The sequence below is a fragment of the Hyla sarda genome, chromosome 4 (genome assembly GCF_029499605.1).
Source record: "Hyla sarda isolate aHylSar1 chromosome 4, aHylSar1.hap1, whole genome shotgun sequence".
Taxonomy (NCBI): domain Eukaryota; kingdom Metazoa; phylum Chordata; class Amphibia; order Anura; family Hylidae; genus Hyla; species Hyla sarda.
The window spans coordinates 31,159,533-31,180,041 of NC_079192.1; the positions used below are offsets into that span (position 1 = coordinate 31,159,533).

At 44.2% G+C, this 20,509-nt stretch overlaps 1 protein-coding gene across 1 annotated transcript; it reads right to left on the reverse strand.

The window, feature by feature from the left end:
• Positions 1 to 4,881: 4,881 nt before the first annotated feature.
• PRDX2 (peroxiredoxin 2) lies at positions 4,882 to 20,509 on the reverse strand. Its single transcript, XM_056570363.1, has 6 exons — positions 20,491 to 20,509; positions 19,909 to 20,016; positions 11,630 to 11,783; positions 8,528 to 8,650; positions 8,325 to 8,455; positions 4,882 to 5,105 (listed from the first exon to the last, which is right to left on the reverse strand). Exons 2-6 carry the CDS (start codon positions 20,009 to 20,011, stop codon positions 5,020 to 5,022), a joined length of 597 nt encoding a protein of 198 aa, XP_056426338.1. The 5' UTR covers positions 20,012 to 20,016; positions 20,491 to 20,509; the 3' UTR covers positions 4,882 to 5,019.

The window sequence follows — 20,509 nt, forward strand, 5'->3', positions numbered from 1 at the left end:
CCCTTAAAGGCCAGGTTTCGGCCCTTACTGTTCTTTTCCAGCGGCCCCTGGCTTCTAATTCTCATGTCCGGACCTTCCTGCAAGGAGTGGCGCACGCCGTTCCTCCTTATCAATCTCCCTCTCCTCCTTGGGACTTGAATTTGGTTCTGAGTGCCCTCCAGGGTGCACCCTTTGAGCCTCTTAGAGAGGTGTCTCTCCGCCTCCTTTCTTGGAAAGTGGCATTTCTGGTGGCCGTCACCTCCATCCGGAGGGTGTCTGAATTGGCAGCTCTGTTCTGCCGTTCTCAGTTTCTGGTGATCCACCAGGACAAGGTTGTTTTCCGGCCAGACCCTTCCTTTTTACCTAAGGTGGTCTCGGCCTTTCATCTCAATGAGGACATTGTTCTCCCGTCTTTTTGCCCGGCTCCTATTCCTAGGGAGTGCTTACTGCACAATCTGGACGTGGTTCGGGCTGTTCGGTCTTATCTCTCCATCACTTCTTCGTTTCGTCAGTGTGATTCCTTTTTCATCCTTACGGAAGGTCGTCGCAAGGGACAACCTGCTTCCAAGGCCACCATTTCTAGGTGGATTCGGTCCGCCATTTTGGAAGCCTATCGCTGTAAGGGGAAGATTCCTCCTTTCAGGGTTGTGGCTCATTCCACACGTTCTGTTGGGGCATCCTGGGCTCTCCAGAATAGAGCCTCGGCCCTGCAGATTTGCAAGGCGGCTACCTGGTCGTCTTTGCACACTTTCTCGAGGTTTTACAGGGTTCATACTTTCACATCGGCTGATGCTACCCTGGGGCGTAAGGTGTTGCAGGCGGCAGTGGATCAGCCGTCTGCCCGATTACTTATCTGCCCACCCAAGGGACGGCTTTGGTACGTCCCAAGGTCTGTGTCCCCCAATGGAGCCGATAGAGAAAAGGAGATTACTTACTGTAAAATCTCTCTCGAAGGATCCATTGGGGGACACAGCTCCCGCCCTTTTTGTTTTTTTTCTCTCCTTGGTTCTCTGTCCGAGGGTGTGTTCTTTTTTTTTTTTTTCTTCTGGTTCTCGGACAGTTTTGGGTTTTTTCCTGACCTATTGGTCTCCTATTGCTCTGGAACTTAAACCGACTAGCTCAGAGCCTGAAGGCGGGTGTATCCTGCTGGGAGATGACTTTTTATCACCATAGTGTCACACCTCCTAGAGAAAGCAAGATACACCCACTGTCTGTGTCCCCCAATGGATCCTTCAAGAAAGATTTTACGGTAAGTGTTAAAAAAAAAATCTCCTTATTAGTGTTGAGCAGCATAGGCCATATTCGAATTCACGAATATTCGTGAATATATGGACGAATATTCGTCATATATTCGCGAATATTTGCATATTCGTAATATTCTCGTTTTATTTGCGCATATGTAAAAATGCGCATATGCGAATATTTTCATATGCGAAAATTTGCACACCAGTCTCATACAGTAGTATTAGAGCCTTCTTTACACCACACAAGCTGGATGCAGAGAGGGGTGATCACTGTGATGTGTACTGTGGGAAAAAAAAAAAAAGAATATTCGTAATTACGAATATATAGCGCTATATTCGCGAATATGCGATATTCGCAAATAAAATTTGTATTGCGAATATTTGCGAGCAACACTACTCCTTATCTCCTAGTGGGTTGGCTGAATATACATGTAAGGACTCATGGCAGGACACTCTGGAGGCAGTGGATCTGCTGGACCTGTGTGGCAGATGATGTGGGCCATGCCAGGGAGGTGCCACTGGTTTTCACCAAAGCCCGCCGCAAAGCAGGATAATCTTGCTGTGACAGACAGAACCCAAGTTGCTACCCCTGGCAAGACTCGATTACACAAGCGGCTGAGGTGATGCGAGGTACTGGAGGACTATGCAAGACGTGGTCATGAAAGCAGGAGGTCAGGGCTGGCGGCACAGATGCATAGACAGGAATGTAGCAGAAGGTCAATAGGCAGGCAGCAAGGAGCACGGTCAGGTCACGGAATACAAGGGTCTGGAAAACAGCAAGGCAATACAACAAATGCTCTCTCTAAGGATCTCAGGCAACAAAGATTCATCAGGAAGTGATGGTAAGTGCAGAAATGTATTTTAGAAAACAGTGCAGGTGCAAGTACTAATTATGGGCACACTGGCCCTTTGAATTTTAGAGCACCGGCGCTGCGAGAAGAGAGGGCAGAGGCTGGGATTTGCATGCGGGCACATCCAGTGATACGAATCCTAGTCCCGCCTGCAGGTGCAGATCGTGACAATACATTTAAATTGTGGGTACTCGTTCCTGATTGGAATTTACCAACCATCCACATATGGCCTTGTTCTTCCCCACACTACATGTGTACTTGAAATAGAATGGCAATATGTCAGATTCCATCTATATATACACACTATACTGGGATATTCTGGAAACAGCTGCTGGTGAGCTTGTTATTTCACCACATGGTGAACATAACTTTGATATTTTTTTCAATATACAATATCATTGTGTGTATAAATATATTCATTCAGTCTCCAGATCTCAACCCCATAGAAAACCTTTGGAGGGAGTTGAAAACATCACTGCTCTAGAGGAGACCTGCATGGAGGAATGGACCAACACACCAGCAACAGTGGGGGAGATTTATCAAAACTTGTGCTGAGGAAAACTTGCCTGGTTGCCCATAGCAACCACAGATCTTTCATTAAGAAGGCCTGTGAAAAATAAAAGCGATCTGATTGGTTGCTATGGGCAACTGGGCAAGTTTTCCTCTGCATAGGTTTTGCTAAATCTCCCCCAGTGTGTGAAAACCTTGTGAAGACTTACAGAAAACGTTTGACCTCTGTCATTGTCAATAAAGGGTAAATAACAAAGTATTGAGATTAACTTGTTATTGACCAAATACTTATTTTTCCCCCCCATGATTTTCAAATAAATTCTGTAAAAATCAGACAATTTTATGGATTTTCTCACTCATAGTTTAGGTTATAACTACAGATGAGGGAACTTACAGTAAATTCGATTTGTCACAAACTTCTCGGCTCGGCAGTTGATGACTTATCCTGCATAAATTAGTTCAGCTTTCAGGTGCTGCGGTGGCTGGAAAAGGTGGATACAGTCCTAGGAAAGAGTCTCCTAGGACTGTATCCACCTTTTCCAGCCCACGGGAGCACCGGAAAGCTGAATTTATGCAGGAAAAGTCAGCAACTGCTGAGCTGAGAAGTTCATGACGAATCGAATTTACTGTAAGTTCGCTCATCTCTAGTTATGACCTGTGATGAAAATTAACAGGCACCTCATCTTTGTAAGTGGGAGAACGTGCACAATTGGTGACTAAATACTTTTGCCCCACTGTATATACCTTTCCCAACACACTGACCCTGGCCTTGGTGCCCTTGAGACAATCAGCCAATACTGCTGGGACTTCTCCCTCTCAGAAGGACGGACTTACCTCCCGTGCTCACTAGAGCATCTACCAGGCTCTCTAAAATGACAGAACATTTATCTTCCAGACCGACCGATACTGAGGACATTGGGGGAGATCGAAACCTGTGTAGAGGAAAGTTGCCCATAGCAACCAATCAGATCACTTTTTTTTAACAAGGCCTCTGCAAAATGAAAGTATCGATTTGATTGGTTGCTATGGGCACAGATTTTGTTCAATCTCCCCCATTGCCTTGAGACCTGAACAGACTCAAAAATAGGCCACAACCCTGTCTTCTGCCCAGAGGTCCCCGGCCCCTGCATACCAAAGTCTGCTGCCCCTCTGTCGAATAACTTACCTAGATCTCCCATTTCTCCTTGTTCTCTAGGGTTATAGACTCCTTGCAGAAAGTACACATTTGTTTAATGGTAGGCTGGCCACACACCCATCATCAAAACATATGATTCTACTCTATTCCTGGTCAATGACTGACTGTTTATGCCCCTATTAAAAAGGGGCACATTAACTTCAGGTTAAAAATAAAATGAAAATCTGCAGCAGAATACCTGTCTGCCCCCATTTGTAAATCAGCTCTTTACCGAACAGCCAGAGCCATTGTAGAACATCTTATTTCACAACAGACTATTGCAGAGAGGTTTTAGCACCTGCTGTATTCATTCCCTGTCTGCTCCTCTGTACAGCTTGGTATAAACACCTGATTCTCCCTAAATCAGGTGTTTATACTAGAGATGAGCGAACTTACAGTAAATTTGATTCGTCACGAACTTCTTGGAAGTTGCCGACTTCCTGCATAAATTAGTTCAGCTTTCAGGTGCTCCCGTGGGCTGGAAAAGGTGGATACAGTCCTAGGAGACCCTTTCCTAGAACTGTATCCACCTTTTCCAGCCCACTGGAAAGCTGAACTAATTTATGCAGGAAAAGTCAGCAACCGCCGAGCTGAGAAGTTAGTGACTAATCGAATTTACTGCAAGTTTGCTCATCTCTAGTTTATACCAAAAGCAATTGAACAGAGGCACCTAAGAGGCCAGTGTATATCTATCTCTTTAGTGCAATAGTCTCAAACTGTGGCCCTCCAGATGTTGCAAAACTTCAACTCCCACCATGCCCAGACAGCCAACCAGATTTCCATGTTAGTGCTGGATTGGCGTATTACAAGAACACAAGAATCACTGCCCTCTATGACTACTTATCCAGGTTCTGGCAGCATTTTAACACAAAAATACCTTTATATAAAAAGGTTTTATATGTTTGTATACATCAAACATTCCATAGTAGGTCAGTAGTTGCATATAGCACCACTGCAAAAGACATTTTAGAATGGTTGTCTGCAACGTGTGGACCATCAGATGTTGCAAAGCTACAACTCCCAGCATGCCCGGACAGCCGTTGGCTGTCCGGGCATGCTGAGAGTTGTAGCTTTGCAACATCTGGAGGCCACTGTTCTTGAAGTATAACAGTCTGACAACGAGTTGGAAGTAACTAGTAACGTTTTATTTAAGAACAAGTGCTGTCATAATCGGGGCAGGGAGGATGGAGGTGGCAGAATGTTGTCAGTGCACATGATTCCCCAGCTACAGGGGACACTTCAGTTAGGAGTCCGCACAGGCTCAGTGCTCCTTGGAGAAGTATTCCTTGCTGTCCTTCACGTTTGGCTTGATGGTGCGGCTGCCAGGCTTCCATCCTGCAGGACATACTGAAGGGAGAGCAGAGGCAACAAGTCAGGCACATTGTATACATCACTGAATAAAAAAAAATAAGAAAACCCTCCTAAGACTTTGGGTTCTTTTTAAATAGATTTGCTGTATCTTTTATGTATATTATTGAAGGCCAACCGGGGAAAAGCAAAAATTGTGCAAAAACAGCCTTAAGAGGGGTACTCCGGTGGGACACTTCAATCAACTGGTGCCAGAAAGTTAAACAGATTTAAAATTTACAATTCAGGTAGAAGACAGACATGGTGCACATCTACAATCTTGTATAATGATCTGATTGCTTCTCAGCATAATTTCAAAAACTAACAGGTTGTTAGTATATACGTTTTGATCAAAAAGTACAAAGCCCACTCGCCACGTCAAGGCCACCTATTGAGTGGGTCCCTAACGTCCCTAGCATAAAATGGCGTAGCACTGGGCAGCGACCACCACCGCGACACCAATGCCCACAGGGGGAACGACCCACTGGCAGAGCGGCCCCAATGCCACTCAAACCAGTCTATGGGTCGCACCTCCCCGCAGACACGACGCCCCACACCAGTGTGAACAGGGTGCTACAGCTCACTTAACATACTCTCCCAGTCAGACTGGGAGGCTGCTAGGAAAGAAAAGGCCCATGTGTAGCTAACTACTACTTTTATAGGGTTGGGCTGAGGGGGTGGGGAATTTTAAGCTAGGGACGTTAGGGACCCACTCTAAATAGGTGGCCTTGACGTGGCGAGTGGGCTTGTACTTTTTGATCAAAACGTATATACTAACAACCTGTTAGTTTTTGATATTATGCTGAGAAGCAATTAGATTATACATGTGCGACCATGTCTTCTACCTTAATTCAGATTTGTAAATTTATTCTATAATAAAAAAATCTTAATCCTTCCAGTACTGCTTAATTTTTCTGTCTGACCACAGTGCTCTCTGCTGACACCTGTACATTTTAGGAATTGTCCAGAGTAGGAGAAAATCCACATAGCAAACCTCTGCTGCTCTGGACAGTTCCTGATACGGACAGCGGTGTCAGCAGAGAGCACTGTGGTCAGACCTGAAAGAAATTAAACAGAATTGAACTTTCTCTGTAGTAAACAGCAGCTCATAAATCTTAATCCTTCCAGTACTTAGCTGCTGTTTACTACAGAGAAAGTTCTATTCTGTTTAATTTCTTTCCAGTCTGACCAGTGCCCTCTGCTGACACCTCTGTCCGTATCAGGAACTGTCCAGAGCAGGAGAGGTTTGTTATGGGGATTTTCTCCTACTCTGGACTGTTCCTAAAATGGACAGAGATGTCAGCAGAGAGCACTGTGGTTAGTCAGAAAAAGAAATTCAAAGAAAAGACCTTCCTCTGGCACATACAGCAGCTAAGTACTGGAAGGATTAAGATTTTTTTAATAGAAGCAATTAAAAAATATATATGTTTACCCTCTTAATTGGTTTCATCACAGGATGGAAAATATAGTCCTATCAAAGTCCTTACACTGGGGTGCAGTGGCATAGTCGAGAAAATACTACCGCCAGTATATACAAGTGACCCTCAGAAACTAACAATCCTATATTAAAGAAACCCTGTAGTGGCATAGATCACAGGGGGTCCAACTGCTCAGACCCCCAGCGATCTACGGCAGTCCACAGGAAGGAGTTCCGTCTCTGCACGTTGTGGCAGCCGACTCACCCCCTCCATGTATCCTATAGAGATAGTCGTCTGCCACGGCATCCTGCTGGGGACAGTACATACAGGAGATCACAGGGGTCCCAATAGTATTATTCACATAGGGTATAAGTTATTTACCACTACAGTATTCCTTTAAGAATCTCAACATGTTTCCCCCTTAAACATGGGGTTGATCAGGGGATTGAAAATAGCAGAATAGAAATACCATGAAGACAAGATATTGTTCCACCACCACAATTTTGGACCAGGTCTCAAATTGTGTTCGATATCCCAGAAGGAGGGCTGGACAGGCGATGTTACATATCCCCCATTACAGATGGATCCTTGTGAAAGACTAGAGATGAGCGAACTTACAGTAAATTCGATTCGTCACAAACTTCTCGGCTCGGCAGTTGATGTCTTTTCCAGCATAAATGAGTTCAGCTTTCAGGTGCTCCGGTGGGCTGGAAAAGGTGGATACATTCCTAGGAGACTCTTCCCTAGGACTGTATCCACCTTTTCCAGCCCACCTGAAAGCTGAACTAATTTATGCAGGATAAGTCATCAACTGCCGAGCCGAGAAGTTTGTGACGAATCGAATTTACTGTAAGTTCGCTCATCTCTATGCAAGACCATGGTTCACAGGGGTACTCCACTGGAAAACTTCTCAACTGGTGCCAGGAAGTTAAACAGATTTGTAAATTACTTCTTTAAAAAAAAATCTTAATCCTTCCAGTACTTAACTGCTGTTATGATCCACAGAAAGTTCTTTTCTTTTTGGATTTCCTTTCTGTCAGACCAAAGCGCTCTCTGCTGACATCTGTCCATTTTAGGAACTGTCCAGAGCAGGAGAGGGTTTTTTTTTTATGGGGATTTGCTCCTACTCTGGGCAGTTCCTAAAATGGACAGAGGTGTAAGCAGAGAGCAGTGTGGTCAGATAAGAAATTCAAGAAAAGAACTTTCTGTGGATCATAGCAGTTAAGTACTGGAAGGATTAAGATTTTCTCTTTATAGAATTTACAAATCTGTTTTAACTTTCTGGCACCAGTTAAAAAAATAAAAATAAAAAGTTCTCCCAGTGGAGTACCCCTTTAACTCATGAAGTGTCTACTCTGCTGACTAACAAGCCCTGCAGTGGCTGGGGCCCCCCACAAAGCCAGGACTACATCAGCCAAGTGGTGTCAGATCAGGCCTCATTTTTTAGGCACAATGTACAGCTATGATAAATGTTGAATGCTGGTTAGCTAGAGGTCTTTGAGCTTCTATGGTATAGAGCAATGATCCCCAAGCAGGGCACCTCCAGCTGTTGCAACACTACAACTCCCAGCATGCCCGGACAGCCTTTGGCTGTCCGGGCATGCTGGGAGTTTTAGTTTTGCAACAGCTGGAGGCACCCTGCTTGGGGTAACACCGGTATAGAGGATCTTCATATGGTGCAGCAGTCCATATTTCCATAGTACGGCCCATACGGCTAATGCCCGGTGCCCATAACCTTAACTGCAAAAGCATTTGCCCACAATATCAAATAACCAATTAAATAGTCAACATCCCATCTTACCCTCTCCATGTTGGTCAGTGAACTGGAAGGCCTGCACCAGTCTCAGCACCTCCTCTACAGAGCGACCCACCGGCAGATCATTGATGGTAATCTGACGCAGGATGCCCTTGTTGTCTATGATGAACAGACCCCTAAGGGAAAATACACGGTCAGTGCCTGCGGCTGAGAGAAATGAGACACGACAGATTCCATGTGGACACTACCTGTATGCAACCCCATCCTCCTCCTTGAGGACACCATAGTCCCTGGAGATTGTCTGCTTCAGGTCCGACACCAGGGGAATGTTCATGGGTCCCAGGCCTCCCTCCTTACGAGGAACATTTGTCCTGAGGAGAGAAAACAAAATCCATTGCAGTTATTGCCAATGACAACTTTATGGTGTAAAGCATTGTCGCCCCAAACAGGGTGCCTCCAGTTTCAAATCTACAACCATCAGCAATCCCAGATATCAGCGAACTTACAGTAAATTTGATTCGTCACGAACTTCTCGGCTCGGCAGTTGATGACGTTTCCTGCATAAATTAGTTCAGCTTTCAGGTGCTCCGGTGGGCTGGAAAAGGTGGATACATTCCTAGGAAAGTCTCCTAGGACTGTATCCACCTTTTCCAGCCCAACGGAGCACCTGAAAGCTGAACTAATTTACGCAGGAAAAGGCATCAACTGCCGAGCCGAGAAGTTCTTGACGAATCGAATTTACTGTAAATTTGCTCATCTCTAGTCAGCATTAAACATTTTAAAGCATACCAGTCACTCAAATAAAAATAAAACTTGACCTGTTTAAGGACATATCAAGTGCATCAGTTGGGGTCTGAATGTTTAGACAGATTAAAGGGGTTCTCTGGTGGAATTTTTTTTTTTTAATCCAACTGGTGCCAGAGTGTTAGATTTTTAAATGACTTCTATTAAAAAAGGGGTATTCCAGGCAACAACTTTTTTTTATGCATCAACCGGCTCCGGAAAGTTAAACAGATTTGTAAATTACTTCTATTAAAAAAGTCTTAATCCTTCCAATAGTTATTAGCTTCTGAAGTTGAGTTGCTGTTTTCTGTCTAACTGCTCTCTGATTACTCACATCCCGGGAGCTGTGCAGCTCCTATGGGGATATTCTCCCATCATGCACAGCTCCTGGGATGTGACATCATTGATCAGTTAGACAGAAAACTTCAGAAGCTAATAACTGTCCGGGCATGCTGGGAGTTGTAGTTTTGCAACAGCTGGAGGCACCCTGGTTGGGAAACACAGGAACCTATTGTCTGGAGACTGGGCTGGCGCAAACAATTTGTGCAATTTTGTAACTCCACACTGGTGCAGGGAAAGGTAAGTTTCCCCCAAAGTGTGGACTGATCCTCCATCATTTCTTCCTGACCGAGCACAGCCAGACACTGGTCAGAGACCACATGACACTAGAAGCTTCTGCCTTTGCTTCTGTTGTAGAGCAGCAGCTGCAGTCGGCAGATAAGACGTCCTTCTGGGGAGCCGTTACTTTAAGACATTTGCATTGTATTTGCAGGGTGGAGACCAGCAGAACAGTGCACAGATAAGGGAGGAGGCTGCCCACACACCCTGCTGCACACATTCTGCTGAGTTTTCACACTTTCCTATTAACGCTTTAACCACCCTGCCGGGAATCACTTACCTGAGGCAGTCATAGCATTAAAGGGGTTAAAAATATTCTATAATTACACAAACCCCATCTCTCCCTCCCATCTCAACTGGCCCCAGAAAGTTACAGATTTGTAAATTACTTCTATTAAAAAACTTAATCCTTTCAGTACTTATGAGCTGCTGAAGTTGAGTTGTTCCTTTCGGTCTAAGTGCTCTCTGATTACACCTGTCTCGGGAACTGTCCAGAGTAGAAGCAAACCTTCTACTCTGCAGTTCCTTAGAAAGATGTCAGCAGAGAGCACTGTTACCAGACAGAAAACGAACAACTCAACTTCCGCAGCTGATTATTGGAAGGATTAAGATTTTTTTTTTTTTATTTTTTTTTTTAAATAGAAGTAATTAACAAATCATTTTAACTTTCTGGAGTGTTTCCCTAACTAGTGTGCCTCCAGCTGTTGCAAAACTAGAACTCCCAGCATGCCTGGAGTTGTAGTTTTTCAACAGCTGGAGGCATCCTGGCTGGGAAAACTCTGCATTACACAGTATGATCTTCGGCCCCTTTCACATGTTTTTTTAAAGATCAGTTATAAAAACCCTGAAAATCAGCCGTTGCAAAATCCCATTATAGTCTATGGGATTTTTACATTATCTGTTTTAACCAGTCATAGCCCAATATTAACAGATGTTATTTTGCGACGGGATTAAAGGAGGAGATGTCCGGCGCAGACTTTCTATTCTGCAAAAAAAATTATAAAAAATAAAGACAAAAACCAAACTCAGTAATCACAGAAGAGAGTAGTAATAGCGGAGCAACTCACCCGGTATGATGGAGGTGATTCAAACGAGGTACATCGCGGCCAGGCGAGGAAGGTGTTACGACATAGGACTGTGCCGGAGCCGTCTTTTCTTTTGGGTTCACAAAAACCAATCTCACTTACCTCCATATGTTCCCCCTGAGCTCCGCAACAGCTGATCGGTCGTCCGGGCTGTCCGCTTCCTACTTCCTTTAGCCCGGTACGTCACACGGCACTTCAGCCCATCACCGGCCGCAGCGATGTCCCACCTTGGCCGGTGATAGGCTGAAGCGCCGTGTGACGTACCGGGCTAAAGGAAGTAGGAAGCAGACAGCCCGGACGACCGATCAGCTGTTGTGGAGCTCCGGGGGAACATATGGAGGTAAGGGAGAGTTTGTTTTGTCTTTTTTTGCAGCCCGGAATAGAAGAAGTCTGCGCCGGACATCTCCTTTAAGTAACGGGTGAAAGTGCATGACGGGTTAAAGTGGATAATTAAAGAATTCCATAGACTAATAGGATTTTTTTAACGGCTGATTTTCAGAGTTCTCATAACGGAACATATAACAGATCTTTATAAACAGAAGAATGTATAGTGAGAAGGGCCTTACATAATATGCACTGTCCATACTGTATAGGCCTGTAGCTTCTATATTGTTACTTCCCATGTGCTCAGGCTGAGAGTTGTAGTTCTGCAGTGGCCAAGACCTGACTATACAGCTCTGTGTTGGTCCCCACCTATTACTGTGTTTTAGTATGTCCTGCTGAGTCAGTGCATTATATATTTATATATACTATATATAGTAAAACAGCTCATCGATCCTGCGGAGGCTGTTCTGACTGCAGCATTATTGCCGCAGCCTTGGTTTATAGTTTACAATACCGGTTGGTCAAGGTGCAGAATCTCACCAAGCGAGGTGTGAGAAGTGCGAGTCTACGGAAGCTCCAATGACCTCGGCGCCGATCTTGCGGAAGTCCTCTGCGTGTTCGCTGAAGGCGATGATCTCCGTAGGGCAGACGAAGGTGAAGTCCAGAGGGTAGAAGAACAGCACAACGTATTTCCCTGCAGAAGACATCTCTAGGGTCATTACATGTCCTGACAGTAAATATACAGCAGGGAGCAGGGGAAGCAGGTCAGATTAAAAACGCTGCATTCAGGCATAGGTAGCAGGACCGCTTGGAAACGCACCATCGCCATAGACGGCAATGCATTTCTGAGTCTACACCGACTTGTCAATTCTTTCTGCAGAGGCAAGAATTGGAATTTCCATGACTTATACTTCAGCTGCAGAAATGTTGCCGTGTGCACAGTGCAGCAGAATCCCATTGAAAACAGTGGGACTTTGCCGCAACAGAATTTTCCCCACAGGATTCTGTCGTGTGAACAAGGCCTTAGAAGCTAAATAACCTACCTGAATTGCTGAACTACCAAATCTAGAGTATATAGAGGTGTAAAGGCTCTATATTATCAGCAAATCCTCTTCACTGATCTTTTTAAAGGGGTACTCCATACCTTTTTACCTTATAGGGGTACACCGGTGAAAATCTTTTTTCTTTTAAATCAACTGGTGGCAGAAAGTTAAACATATTTGTAAATTACTTCTATTAAAAAATCTTAATCCTTCCAGTACTTATTAGCTGCTGAATACTACAGAGGAAATTCCTTTTTTGGAACACTGATGACATCACGAGCACAGCGCTCTCTGCTGACATCTGTCCATTTTAGCAACCATGCATAGCAGATGTATGCTAAGGGCAGCATGGTGGCTCAGTGGTTAGCACTGCTACCTTGCAGTGCTGGGGACTTGGGTTCAAATCCCACTAAGGACAACAATAAATAAAGTATTATTATAATAACGTCAGCAGAGAGAACTGTGCTTGTGATGTCATCAGAGAGCATTCCAAAAAGAAGAATTTCCTCTGTAGTATTCAGCAGTTAATAAGTACAGGAAGGATTGAGCTTTATAATAGAAGCAATTTACAAATATGTGAATTCGGGTTTAAAACAGACATGGTGCACATCTACAATCTTGTATAATGATCTGATTGCTTCTCAGCATAATATCAAAAACAGGTTGTTAGTATACATTTTTGATCAAAAAGTACAAGCCCACTCGCCACGTCAAGGCCACCTATTTAGAGTGCGTCCCTAATTTACAAATATGTTTAAACTTTCTGCCACCAGTTGATTTAAAAGAAAGAAAAAAAAAAGGTTTTCACCGGAGTACCCCTTTAAGGACAGAACCTTTTTATCTTAATGACCAGGCTCTTTTAAGTTTGACATGTCTCTAAATGTTTACTCAAACACTTTCTGAGCAGAACGATTGAGTGTTTTTTGTGACATTGTACTTTTTCACAAATGCTGCATGTGCCAACAAAAATGCACCAGTTATATAAACGCCAAAAATTTTTGAAAAACTGGAAAATTTCTGGTATTTTTTTATGTTGTACACTGTGCGGTAAAAGTGATGTTATATTTATTCTGTGGGTCAGTACAATTATGGCGATACCCATTTTATAAAGCTCTGTTTTTCCTTTTCTGAGCAAAATTGTTTTTTCTGCCATTCATTTTCCAACAGCCGTAACTTTTTTTGTCTGACACCATTGAGTAAGGGCTTTTTTGCAGGATAAGCTGTACTTTTTATTGGTATCATTAGAGATGAGCAAACTTACAGTAAATTCGATTCGTCACGAACTTCTCGGCTCGGCAGTTGATGACTTTTCCTGCGTAAATTAGTTCAGCCTTCAGGTGCTCCGGTGGGCTGGAAAAGGTGGATACAGTCCTAGGAAAGAGTCTCCTAGGACTGTATCCACCTTTTCCAGCCCACCGGAGCACCGGAAAGCTGAACTAATTTACGCAGGAAAAGTCATCAACTGCCGAGCCGAGAAGTTCGTGACGAATCGAATTTACCGTAAATTCGCTCATCTCTAGGTATCATTTTAGAGATATGTGCTACTGTTTGATGTTTCTTTATTCCACTATCTGTACCAAAGTTTGCAGCGTTCACTGTGCGGGATAATTTACATAATATTTTTATTGCACACGTCATTACGGATGGGACAATACCTATTCTGTATAGGATTTGTGTTTTTGATCTTTTGTGGTGATACAGGGCTTTTATTGGTTTTTTTTCTTACACTTTTATTGTAGAATTTTAATTTTTTTTACACATTTTTTTTTTTTTTTTTTTTTTTTTTTTTTTTACACTTTACAGGTTATACTATGCCGTAATACATTTGTGCTGCAGCACAGTATGACCCGATGAGCTGCACACACTACAGCCTCTGGCTGGATCTCACAGGCTTCCATAGTAGGCAGACAGGAGGTCATGATCTCCTGCTGCCATGGCAACCAACAGCAACCCACAATTTTATTGTTGCAGTGCTTTTGATTAACAGGGGGAGCGCCATATATGTGATAAGGATTGATCACAGCATCTATGGGGTTAAAGGGGTACTCGGGTGAAAACCTTTTTTTCTTTTAAATCAACTGGTGGCAGAAAGTTAAACATATTTGTAAATTACTTCTATTAAAAAAATCTTAATCCTTCCTGTACTTATTAGCTGCTGAATACTACAGAGGAAATTATTTTCTTTTTGGAATGCTCTGATGACATCACGACCACAGTTCTCTCTGCTGACGTTATAATAACGCTTTATTTATTGTTGTCCTTAGTGGGATTTGAACCCAAGTCCCCAGCACTGCAAGGCAGCAGTGCTAACCACTGAGCCACCATGCTGCCCTTAGCAAACATCTGCTATGCATGGTTGCTAAAATGGACAGAGATGTCAGCAGAGAGCACTGTGCTTGTGATGTCAGTGTTCCAAAAAAGAAAGGCATTTCCTCTGTAGCATTCAGCAGCTAATAAGTACTGGAAGGATTAATATTTTTAATAGAAATTTACAAATCTGTTTAACTTTCTGCCACCAGTTGATTTAAAAGAACAAAGGTTTTCACCGGAGTACCCTTTTAATGCTGCTGGGACCTGTGCGATCACAGCCCCAGCAGCTGCATCAGGACTCCAGCTGTGATTGACAGCCGGGTCCAGCCACCGATCTCCATGCTGCCCGCGGCTATGCAGGAGATCACTAGGACTTACGCATACGTCCCAGCGCGCAAATGTGTCGGGTGCTGGGACGTATGCATACGTCCTATAGCGGGAAGGGGTTCAGGACCCCATGTCAGTCAAGTAAACCATCCTGTCTGTATGGGGGGGCCCCCTGTGAGAGGGAGGGGAAGCAAAGGATCAAGTATATTTAGTTTCTGCATGCCTGATACCTTTTGTTCTTTTTGGCTTTAAGCTGCTGTATCCGATTCCATTAGTGTTTATCTAAACTGTCTTCAGCTGTTGCAAAACTACAACTCCCAGCATGCCCGGACAGCCTTTGGCTGTCCGGGCATGCTGGGAGTTGTAGTTTTGCAACAGCTGAAGACACTCTGGAAAACACAGATCCATAAATGCTCATCCAAGCCAAGTGTGTATATGACCATCAGGAGCTATAGCTGTAATCCATACTGCAGCAAAGTCATGTTATTGCCACAATACCCCCAAAGCTGATTTTACCAAAAAGATTCAGCAAAAAACCTGATTTGACTGGCTAACAAAAAATAAAAAAAAATTAAGATTAAAGTTTAAAAAAAAAAAAACAGCTTCCTTGTTATGAACAACCCCCCCCCCCCCCAAGGTCATGTTCACACATAGCAGAAGAGCAGAGTCACTTGCAGATTTGTAACAAAAGATCCAATGTGAACATACCCCAAAAGTGTATCCCCATTTAGTGATGAGTGAAGACTGACCCCCCATCCCCCATCCCCCCCCCCCCCCCCCCACTTACTGCAACATCATAGTCAAGTGGCCTTACAGGGGAAAATGCAGCACAGCTTAGGGTCGTTCTGCCCCCGTTAATAAATGCCTGTTCTGCAATCAGTTTGATCATTTGTAAAATAATCCCATGGATGTCAATGGGATTTTTACAATCCTTTATCACCCGTTTGTTTACGTTCTGTTTTTTTTTGACGGAAGAAATGACAACGCATGAAGTTTTTTTCTCCTATCAAAAACTGAATAGAAACGCATTATAAATTTAACATTGAAGTTAGAGATGAGCGAAGTTACAGTGATTCGATTCGTCACGAAAGTCTCGGATCAGCAGTTGATGACTTTTCCTGCATAAATTTGTTCAGCTTTCAGGTGCTCCGGTGGCTGGAGACTCTCCTAGGTCTGTATCCACCTTTTCCAGACACTGGAGCACCTACCTGAAAGCTGAACTCATTTATGCAGAATAAAGTCTTCAACCGCCGAGCCGAGAAGTTTGTGACGAATTCAATTACTGTAACTTCGCTCATCTCTAATTCAAGTCTATGGCAAACTGATGAACCTTTAATGTCAGCCATTTGGCCCCTGGTTTATAATATCTGTTTAACAGTTATTACTTCTGAGCATGCTCAGTAGTGACAGCAGATTCCTGCAGTGCTGAGGGACTACTATGACTTTCCATGATTGGAGTAGTAGTTCCCCAGCTGCAGGAGTCTGCCGGCAGCTGAGGAGGCTACATTAGTGTGTACTACCCCCATCATGGAATAGAGTGTTCTATGTTTGGGGGGGGGGGGGGGGTAGTAGTACATGTGCTGAGGGATTGATCACACAGTGTCACTTCTGAGACCAGATGAAGTTATCAGTTGAGAGCAGGTGGCATTGTCCGCTCCTCTGCGATGTATATACTGTGTAAGCTTTCATTTTGAAATCCCCTGCCGGGAGCCCTGAATGGCCGGTACCGAGGACCTCCCGGCGGGGTTTTTAAACTACTACTGACACAAATTTATACCCCCATGCATATTTATAATTTGGCCCCAATAATTCCTCCCCCCCCGGTGCCTGCTCATAATCATTGAGCAGGGCAGCAGCAGGGACATGTCTGCTTCATTCATTCAATTGTGGAGTGTGAAAAAAAAAATGGGGTTTGAGAGCGCTTCTGTGTGACGACGGCGGTCAAATGAAGCAGAGGTCTGAGCCAGCACTTATGCAGGACTAACTTTTAAGCCCGCCTGCAGGAACCCTGGCCAGGACTACACAGACCTACTATTGTGGACCTGAGGAAGGCGCCAGTGAGTGCCAAAACGCGTTGTCCTGTTTTACCTGTGACTTTTTGCAATAAAAGTTAGTCCTGCGTAAGTGCTGGCTCAAACCTCTGCTTCATTTGACCGCCGTCGTCTTCACACAGGAGTGCTCTCAACAAACCCCATTTTTTCACTCTCCACATTCACATCATTGTCCGTCTCCCTCGGGAATACGGAATACAAGGGGTGAGAGCAGCAGACTGTAGCCATCTTCCCCTCTCCCTACCCCCCACCATACCTCAGAGGTCCCCTACACCTCTGTGCGCAAGTCTCAAGGTCAGTACGTCACCTTGTGTATTGGTGGCGGGTATCTTTTTCCAAGAAATACTACACAGGGAGCGCCCGTTGTGTTTTCTCCTCTTTCCTTTATTCAATGCCACCGGTTCCCGACATGTCCCATATGTAGGATTCATTCACCACCACCCAACATGTCCCTGCTGTTGCCCTGCTCTTAGCGCAATCAGAGCGCACCACCGGGACATTTCTATTCTCTGCTGCTCATTTCTGACAGGTACCGAATAAGGACACTGAGGGTGGGAATAAGGATATGAACAGTGGGGCCAATAAATTGTTAGAATTATACATGGGGCATAAATTTGGGAGTCACCGTAGTTTAAAAAACTACTGAATAGATGCTCGGTACCAGCCATTCAGGTCTCCCGGCGGGGGATTTCAAAATGAAAGTTTACACATTGCAGAGGAGGGGAGCATGCCGCCTGCTCTCCTGCTTTATAACTGCTGATTGCATCAGGTCTCAGAAGTGAAACCCGGTGCAATCAGTCCTTCTGCCCCTGTACTACTACTACCCCCCCCAAACATGAAACAGACTGTTCCAAACTGTACAAACTAACGCATCAGTTATTATAATGGCCCGTTTAGGAGGCAATAACAGAAAATATTAGCAGGGACAATGGCCGTGTGAATGTAGCCTTAGGCACATGTTCTAGATCGCTTTCTATGATTACTAGGAGCTCAGAATATCGGGCAATCCAGTTGCCAACTACTGCCGGACATGTTTTAGGCGTCAGGTATATGGTATTTATCAGCAACACCTCTTGTGTGTACTGGGTTTCCTGGAGGACAGTGATGAAGCAGAAGTATATGCTGTATGTTATATCCAGCTGAAGAGAGGAGCACAACACACTCTTATACATGGTGCAGGGCCCAAGGGGGGTGGAGAAGGTAATGTGTCAAGCTCCACCATTTTGTGCCTGCACTATGGATAAGTGTAGGAGCTCTACTCTAAAGCCACTCAGAGATGAGCGAACTTACAGTAAATTTGATTCGTCACGAACTTCTCAGCTCGGCAGTTGATGACTTATCCTGTGTAAATTAGTTCAGCCTTCAGGTGCTCCGGTGGGCTGGAAAAGGTGGATACAGTCCTAGGAAAGAGTCTCCTAGGACTGTATCCACCTTTTCCAGCCCACCGGAGCACCTGAAAGCTGAACTAATTTACGCAGGAAAAACCATCAACTGCCGAGCCGAGAAGTTGGTGACGAATCGAATTTACTGTAAGTTCGCTCATCTCTAAAAGCCACCCATCTATTTTCGATAGCAATCCTATCAACCATTTAGGTGTACACTTTGGTCATGTAGAGGAATCTGGTCTCCAAAATTAAGGATCAGGCATGTTTGATTCCCTGCACAGCCAATACTGTGCCACTGGGAAGTATTCTGCAGATGACGGACTAGATACAACAACATCTACAAGCAAGATGATAGAGTAGGTCCAGCACAGTAATGCTGATAAAAACGACGTTTATTGAAGAATCAAAAGTGACAACAGTACACAGGAGCAAGGGCCAAGGCGTAACGCCTTGGCCCTTGCTCCTGTGTACTGTTGTCACTTGATTCTTCAATAAACGGCGCCTATTACTGTGCTGGACCTACTCTATAACCTTGTGTCAAGTCCTCACGTGTATCTGTGCATGGCAGACCTGGTGGTGAGCCGATATTACCATTTTTATTCAACATCTACAGCAGCAATTCCCAACTAGAGATGAGCGAACTTACAGTAAATTTGATTCGTCACGAACTTCTCGGCTCGGCAGTTTATGCCTTATCCTGCATTAATTAGTTCAGCTTTCAGGTGCTTCGGTGGGCTGGAAAAGGTGGATACAGTCCTAGGAGAGAGTCTCCTAGGAATGTATCCACCTTTTCCAGCCCACGGGAGCACCTGAAAGCTGAACTAATTCATGCAGGAAAAGGCATCAACTGTCGAGCCGAGAAGTTCGTGACGAGTCGAATTTACGGTAAGTTCGCTCATCTCTATTCCCAACCTAGGTATGGCTGCATTCACACTTCGTTTTTTACGTTACCGGATCCGGCTAGGGGAGGGTCAAACCGGGCTCTCCCGTACCAGCACTGAAATCCATTTACTTTATTGAGTCAAACGGTGACTCAGGTCGGCTCATTTTTGCCCCGTGTGCAGTTTTCTGACCGGACCTAAAACTGTAGTATACTATGGTTTTAGGCCCGGTCACAAAACCGGATACGGGTCAAAAATGAGCCGACCGTAGTCACGGTTTGACTCATTAAAGTGAATGGATTTCAGTGCTGGTCCGGCACCCGTAAAGTAAAAACGAAGTGTGAATGCGGCCAATCTCAGGCTGTTGGAAATCTACAACTTCCAGCATTAAAGGAGATCTACAGCCATAGAAACGTATCCCCCTATCCTGCAGATAGCTGCTAAGGGTCTGATACAGGGCCCTGGAAACTTTCCCATGAAATAGAGGTGTCCCCCTCCATGTATCTCTATAGGAGAAGCAGCGTTCATGCGCCCCCACCTCTCCCATGGAGCTATATGGAGGGGGAGTGAGGTCGCCAAGCGCATTAGGCGCACAGAGCCGGGGAAATGCTGGGTCCACATACAGGATAAGTGATAAGTGTGATCACAGGGGTCCAACTGCTGGGACCCCTCCCCCACAATCAGTGGTACCACCATAGTACTGTCAAGGCTTGCTGGGAGTTGTAGTTATGTAACAGCTGGAGAAATCACTGTTAGTGTGTATAGGCAGATCCAACCTGAAGACTTCACCAATGTAACATCTTGGCCATCGGCACCACTTACCCCTGTAGTTTGACAGTTTCACTTCTTTGAACTCGCCATTTACCACTGCGGTGGCCTGAAAGTCCGGAGCCGGCTTTCCAATGCGAGCGTTTCCAGCAGCCATGATACCTGAGCAAGTAAAAATTAGATATAATGAATATATATATATATATATATATATATATATATATATATATATATACATACATATATACATACACATATACATATACACACACATACACACACACACATATATATATACATATACACACTTTTCTTAAACATGTATAAGCATGCATAAAAAAAAAAAAAAAATAGAAACCCTAGAAAATTCATGTATTCCATAATTGTGTAATTTATAAAAACAAACTACTTTTATAAAACATTATAGATAATTTCAATTCTTTTTATTGAATTGACATTACTGAATTGAATTGACATTTTTTTGGGTGAAATAATTATTTTTTACCCCATAACTGCTAGAAAGCCCCCCTAATGCATTGAATACTATAGCATCCAAAGAAAACTCGACCTATATATCCATATTAAGACATTTATAAGACAATACCAATCCATCTCTAACACACACAGCAATCTCACCTCCCTCTTCTGCGGCTCA

Coding starts and splice junctions, on each gene's coding strand:
- PRDX2 (XM_056570363.1), bottom strand. CDS start 20,011: ATGGCTGCTGGAAACGCTCGCATTGGAAAGCCGGCTCCGGACTTTCAG. Junction 11,784..19,908: donor GAAACTGTCAAACTACAGGG/GTAAGTGGTGCC, acceptor TGTCTTCTGCAG/GGAAATACGTTGTGCTGTTC. Junction 8,651..11,629: donor CACTTCTCACACCTCGCTTG/GTGAGATTCTGC, acceptor TTCTCTCCTCAG/GACAAATGTTCCTCGTAAGG.